Source organism: Trachymyrmex septentrionalis, unplaced genomic scaffold, assembly GCF_001594115.1.
Source record: "Trachymyrmex septentrionalis isolate Tsep2-gDNA-1 unplaced genomic scaffold, Tsep1.0 scaffold71, whole genome shotgun sequence".
NCBI lineage: Eukaryota > Metazoa > Arthropoda > Insecta > Hymenoptera > Formicidae > Trachymyrmex > Trachymyrmex septentrionalis.
Genome location: NW_017305895.1, coordinates 221,855 through 229,171, shown reverse-complemented (window position 1 = coordinate 229,171; position 7,317 = coordinate 221,855). Strand labels below are relative to the sequence as shown.

Below are 7,317 nucleotides of genomic sequence, written 5' to 3'. Positions count from 1 at the left end.
TATATATATATATATATATATAATATAGAATAAAAATAGCGTTATTATTAAAGAATCTAAAAAATGCAATATGCTGGAGTATATTTCAAGACATTTAGAAATATGGCGAAGCAGATTTCAATATTCTGGTTGACCGAATGACAAATTGGTATTGCAAAGCGACTCTTGACGTTTCCCTCAGCCTTTCGCGTTTTTACTCAAACAGGCATCCATATACACCAGTCGCTCGGGGTAATTGAAATCGGAGGAAACCGCTCGTGGTGTTTCCCCCGACTCGGTCACGACGAAGCGCAACGCAAATTTTATTACGGCGCGCCTCTATCCACTTCGTTAGATACCACTTTGTTTATCATTCGCGGATATTAAAATCGTCAGTGTGATGTGTATGTGAATGTGTATCCAACATCGTTCCGCCATTTGCACGCGCATCACCGACTCTCCAAATTTCCATATTTTCACAACCCTTTCCCGAATATTTGTCATGATAGAATTAACGATTGCAATATACGATTATAACGTATATTTTATTATTAAGTTAATTATGATAATGTATTAATTAAAAGTAAAAGTAATGCATTTTTTAATAGACATAAAAAGTCCTATGTTTAGGTTTAAAATTATAAAATTATAAAAAATCGTAAAAATTTTAAAGTTATATGAAGTAATAAGACATATAATATTACAATACTTTGATAAATGTTATAATTCAATTTATAAAAAAAAAGAATTTTATATTAATTGTGTAAAAATGCCAATAGTACATGCGTTGAAAAAATATTTTATTCAAATATTAATGTACATAATACTTTTCTTTAAATAAAAGCGTATTTCTACATATTAAAAACACGTAAACTTTACTTTATGGTCTTTATACGATCATTGTTATTAAATATGTAATCCTTAAAATCCGCAATTTGCATATAAATTTAAATTTATGTGCTGACTTCCTTTTCAAATAACAACAATTATAGTGTAGAATTAATTACTTATCTCACCCAAAAAGTTAATCATTCTAGCATATAGATGATCAAAATTTAATAAATAATTTTTTAAATGTTTTTCTTTAAAAGGAATAAAAAGACTTAATAATTAGACATACAAATATAAATATTGAGCTAATAGAAATCAAGTTGTTTTCAATCAAATTGTCAGTTAATTTCCGATCTCAGCGTATAGCGCGCAATACAATTAAGGGATAAATTGTTTACAAAATGGTTCAAGAATTACAGAAATCTCGAACGTTTGTAGCCCATTTCAGCATCCAATTAACGTTGCGGACACGACAATGAGTGGTCGAGTTTAATTTATTACTCAACGAAATGACTAGTTACAACTGATTGCAATATTCTTCTCAGATGCGGGTGTCTCGCATCGACCAGTAGCATGAGCGATGTTCGCGTTATTAAGGGGCGAGGCATGCAAATATTGTCATAACGATTAGCCGTGTCTACCACTAGCTGTACCTGCATTTTTTCAATCATTATCGATATTATAACATTCAACAATCATTCTCGTATTTATATGATGAGTCTCAACAATGACAGTTTGTTTCTTAATAATTTTGTTCAAGTGTTGAAATTAACACTGGATATAAATGGTCTTGAAATCATGAATATTTCAAACATTCTATACCTAATCACAATTAATTTATTCGTATTTTAAAATAAAATTACATCCTAAAGTGTCAATCATACGTTGTGCGAGAATAGTTCAATCATACAAATACTTGATAAATTACAAGTTTCATTAAATAATATCATATATAATTATATGCCAAATGATAATAAAGTTGTTAAATAATTTTAGGTACAAATATGTCATGATTATTTGTATCTATAAACATATTAATTTAAGTATATGTATTGAAGAGGATAAAGATAAATGTTTTTATACATGTATAACTAAAGTGGTGCTTGTGATTTTATTCAGCTTTTATGGGAATTAAAACGTACCATCGAAATTCCTCAAAAAATGATACAAAAAATGATATGATTTAACTGTCTACCGTTTATTTATTGGCTAATTGATTATAAATGAATAATATATCCATATTTTTTTAATATTACGTTCTAAATGCCACAAGAAGTATATTGTTACACTCAAAATATTATAATAAATTTGATTTTACACTATTTTCAATTTTCTCTTTTCACAATAATATCAGATTATGAAAAGAAGAATATTGAAATCGAAAATATAAAATGTTTTAAATTAAAGGAGATAGTAAAAATTCTATATTATTTAGGTAAACAAGTCTAATGGAATAACAATCTGATTAAAAATTCTTATTAAAATTATGGACAAGTTTCTTTCAATCGTAATATGTCACAGTAAATGCAAACATGCATGTATGTATAATTCATATCCTTGCGGCAAATAATCGAGATTCGGGAGTATTTGACTAAATGGGGGTTGTGTACACGAGCGTTCGTATCTGTCACTAATCATGACCACGAATATACATGCCGTAAAAAGCATAACCGTTATGCAGGACGTACGACGGAAGGGAAACGTACGCTCGAGGGGCTGCGTACAGGTCGCATTCATAACATCAGACGGAGTAATAAAAGTCAGCACCCTATCCCCGTTGCTTTCTACGCCACCCTCGTTCTGCCTGGATACCCAGAGGAACGTGGGGGGCGTGGAGATGCGTAGGTGAGTCAAAAAAGCGAAAAAAGGGAGAATGCTGCGACTCGTATTGTTCGCGCAAGCATGTGATATATTCGTGAAATGTCGTTGCACATACATGTCTATGTATATACGTAATATCTGATATTTTCAGATTTATATGTTCACCGAAGAATCTGATGGAATTTAGCTACTTATGAAGCGAATACTTTGAGATGGAGAAATGTATACTTTGTGATTATGTACTAGATGAAGCATAGGAACATTTGTAATTATGAGATCGTAAATTTTTAGATAATGTTTAATAGTTTGCATTAAATTAATGTACATATAAGAAAGGAAATTTTTTTCATAAAATTTTTATGGAGAATTCTCGTTAAAAGGTAGCTGGCACTTTTATGTACCTCATAGAATGATAATGGATAGTACTTGGTTAGATCTTATTTTAAAGAGATTGACGTATGATGTTTAGAATTTAATTTTACATTATTGTTAATAATTGTAATAAATGAAAAATAACTTTGAAAAAAACTATTTCAAAAAACTACAGATAAAGAACTTAAAAAATCAATTTTTAAAGGCTTGTGAGAGATACGTTAACACGACCAGTTAGAGAGACGATGATCGTACCCTGACAGTCACTTTGTCCCAAATATAATCCCCCTGTTGTAAACCACTTCAGAGGCCGCCCTTCCTAGTCGGGTCAAGTGTTTTCTCCCGCTAACATGCATCTAAAGGGTGCCATCGAAAGAATCGCAACTATTTCATTTTGGGGCAGATTAGATAGATTAGCGGACAAGGATGCACGATCGAGTGATATTTAGCAATGTCATCTGCGATCAACGACATGGGGGATCAAGGAATATTATTTTTTTCCCAACCCCATGCAGATCGTAATTTCATGGTTAGCATATAAGCTGATTGACGTATAAACTATGTGTCTATAAAAGTTTGCAGAGTAGTTTTATTATTAATATACTGTCATGATAAGTTATATTATCTTAAATAAAAGTTATCAATGCACTAAAAAAAATTTACTAAATTTTAATAAATATTTTTTAAATAGTATTAACTAAACATTTACTTATAGTAAATAAATATTTATTAAATGAAAAAGAATATTTAAATCAAATTAATGGTTTTTGTATCAAATAATTACATGTTTACATTTAGTAAATATTTAGTTAATACTATTTAAAGAAATATTTATTAAAATTTAGTAAATTTTTTCCAATGCATTGTGTGATAATTTATTCTACAACGTAAATACATAATAGCGTATAAATAAGTTTAAATTCCTCGATATTTCTAATAATTTAATTTTTGGATCGAGAAAAAAATTATTTGAGGTATTTATTTTTTATAAGACAATACAAATTTAATTTAAAAATATTTCAATTTAATATGATGTACATGTTAATGTCTTTTATTAATATCTATAAAATTTTTTATACACATCATTAATTAATTATTTCAAAATAAAATTAATATGCATAAAAGTAATGACAAATTATTTCAAAAATGTGTTTTATAAACTGCTTTAAAGAATAATAAATAAATTTACATACTGTATTTTCTATGCAAATCATTCTTAAGGTGATCAAAGATTAACCTGTTGATAAACTCGGATTATTAGGGAGGGCATGCATAAAGGGTTAAAGTTTCGCTTGGCATATAAGGGGCAAATCTTTAGTATTTGTATCACATGCTGCTAATTACGCCACGCTTTGAAGTTTTAATGCCTTCATCTTTGCGTAAGCTCTTGCCAAAAAGGATTAAATCGGAAATCGGATTCCGGTGTTTAATCTTTCGCGATATCAGTCTACGGAAGTCAAAGCACGTTGATTAAAATAATTCTCAATTAATGAGGACCTATACAATAGAGACATAACTAACATTTTGACATATTATCGAATATATTAGATAGAAGTATAAGATTGCAACTATTAAAAATTCTTCGTATATGAGTTATGCTGCATTTTCGCATGCTTCTTACGTAGTTAAAAATATAAAATATTTTATAGTTATACAAAATGTTTCAAATAACATAGTATAATAAGTACAATTAGTATAATAAATATAATTATAATAATAATACAATATAATCACTTTCTTGCAAATATATAATAAGTATAATTTTTTCAAATAATATCACATACATTAGTATAATAATATAATATATATAATCAGAATAGTTATTTATCTCAATACATTTTTTATTATATACAAACTTTATTACTTTTATGGAAAAAAATCATTTTAAAGTATCATATAATTATTATATATAATAGTTTTTTTAAAAGATATTATAATTTATTTAAGTGTCTGTATATAATTTATTAATTCTAGATTTGCAAAAAATAGAAATTTTTAATTTTAATATTTTCTTTTTAATAAGAAGACTGAAATTAACATTATCATAAACGAAAAATTGTGAATAAAATTATATTTCTCAAGATACTTGAAGTTTTCTTCAAGACTAACTGCCGATGAAACAGAGATTGTAATTACCAATGATTGATAAATTCATATATCTATTTAGTTCAATTCTATTACGTTTACTTTATTTTTGACACATTCTTTGGACAATTTTAGTTATAAATATGTATAATCGATGAAAAATGTTAAATTATTTATAGATGTTATTTTTTAAAAACAATTTTTAGTATTATATTTTATACTAATATATTTATCGATTAGCAATTACATAAGTTTTGCAGTAAAAATATTGTAATTTTATAAATGATTATGTAACTTTTTAATAATATTTACAATATTTGAGTTACATATTTTTAATATATTATATTATATTTTAATATATTACATTACCGTGAAAATAAGGAATGATGAGTTATTATGACGTCATAATAGGGATCGTTGAGTTCTGAAAATTGAAGAGTAAGTGTAAATATTAATTAAAACATAGCATATTTTTTGTATTAATTACATTTACATATACATTTTATTTACTCTTGTGTAAACACATTACATAGTAATTAAAAATAACTTGTTTTCTTCAATTATATCTCTTTCTTCTATAATATAAAGAATAATCAGTAAAGTCATGAGTGAATCTAAATCGTAATATTGCAAAGCGCGAAAATTCATTAATAGAAAAAAAAACAATGTGCAAGTGAATAAAACTTATTTAAATAATAAAATTGTACGTAAATAAAAATAATAAATAAATAAATAAGAAGCTAATAATATAATCATAATATGGAAAGATATAGGTAAAAAAAAAAAATAAATTATTCACTAAGTTTTCAGATAATTCCTGTAAATAAAATTAACGTTTGAAATGATCAGTAAAAAATGGATTTATTTAATGCGTAAGTAGGTAGAAGATAATTGTAAAATAAACTTATTCCACTTTGCAAGTAACTAAAAATTATTATTATTATTATTATTATTAATATCAAATTTGATTAAAGCAATATTAAATATTTTTAAAATTATTTATGTTTATTGTTTGATAATTTATTTTCAGTAGTATTAAATTGATAATATACTATATTACTTTTCTTTTGTTTTAAATATCGCTGATTTTAGCGCCATTTTTGATGTATGTTCAAGTCAAAGTACCAATATAAAATTGGGGACGAAGAAACTTCCTATGTCGACGATATCTCGAGAAAGTTACATTCCATAAAGCGCAACGTACTCACTGTCAAATTGCTGCGACAGGCACATGTGCTTACGTGGATAATTCGTGCAAGTTTGTATTTCGTAGAATTTTAAAAAACCTAGTTTACGTGCTTGTTTTATTATAAAGGGTAAATACCCTCTAATGTCAGTGCCATTGCAAACTGTGTTTGCCTCGACATCGCAGTGAACATGAACGATATGTCGCGGAAAATGAAAAATCCATTATTGTCCGCGGCTGGTCCAGACTTTCCCTTTGATAATTACGCGGAAAATACATTGCTGGTGCCAGTCACACCTGCGACACCAGCTGTGCTCCGAGATGGTGAGTTCATTCAATAAAATATCGTGGGCGGGGTTCAGCAGTTCTGAAAATTTGGCGTATTATTCAATCTGATGGTATAGCTACAGAGAATTAGTTGGTGGCCGAAACAAAATTCAAAAAGGAGCAACCTCTGCTCCGTTTACTTCACTTCGTTGTGCTTAACTTCTCTAGCATCACGCCTCTTTCCTATATGGTTATGTACTAAAATGTACTCGTAGGCTAACATCTGTTATTCAGTCATCTTTTGCTCTGTCGGCATTACAGTGAAAAAGGCCGTGTAGTGAAAGTCCCTGACTCCAGCGTGAAACGTTCGCATTTATCTAGGTCAACCTAGACAGTTTTTATAAAGTTTATCAAATATATGCACAGAAGTCACAATGACGCAACAGGCATCATGTAATGATTTCTTTGTGTGTGCGGTTTTGCGACGTGCTTTAACTGTAAAAGATAGAGGCTTTAAACTATAAAAGTTTGTCCAAATAGAATTGCATTGATGGACTTGCAAGAGCCAAATGTATATTAGATTTTTCATGTATAGCATACATGAAAAATCCATCAAATACGTGTCTAGTGTAGAAAATATGTTATGTTCTTTAATAAATAATTGAGTGATTTGACTGGAAATAGAGGAAGTGATAAGTTTTTTGTGTCTTGTGATTTTAATTTTTTATGTGGATATATAGATAAATTATATGCATTACTCCATCATGCTTATATAT

The 7,317-nt window shown here is 27.9% G+C and overlaps 1 protein-coding gene across 4 annotated transcripts in view; it reads left to right on the top strand.

The window, feature by feature from the left end:
* The first annotated feature begins 6,257 nt into the window (after positions 1-6,257).
* The window catches only part of LOC108753771 (SEC23-interacting protein-like), a 17,996-nt gene continuing 16,936 nt past the window's right edge, over positions 6,258-7,317 (top strand). For 2 of the 4 annotated variants that reach the window (XM_018495657.1, XM_018495656.1), the window contains exon 1: positions 6,260-6,598. In XM_018495657.1, the coding sequence (XP_018351159.1) occupies positions 6,466-6,598 (133 nt within the window). In that variant the 5' untranslated portion in view covers positions 6,260-6,465. Of the gene's footprint in view, positions 6,599-6,912; positions 6,995-7,317 lie in introns of those variants that run through there. The other 2 variants (XM_018495659.1, XM_018495658.1) reach the window with 2 other exon arrangements.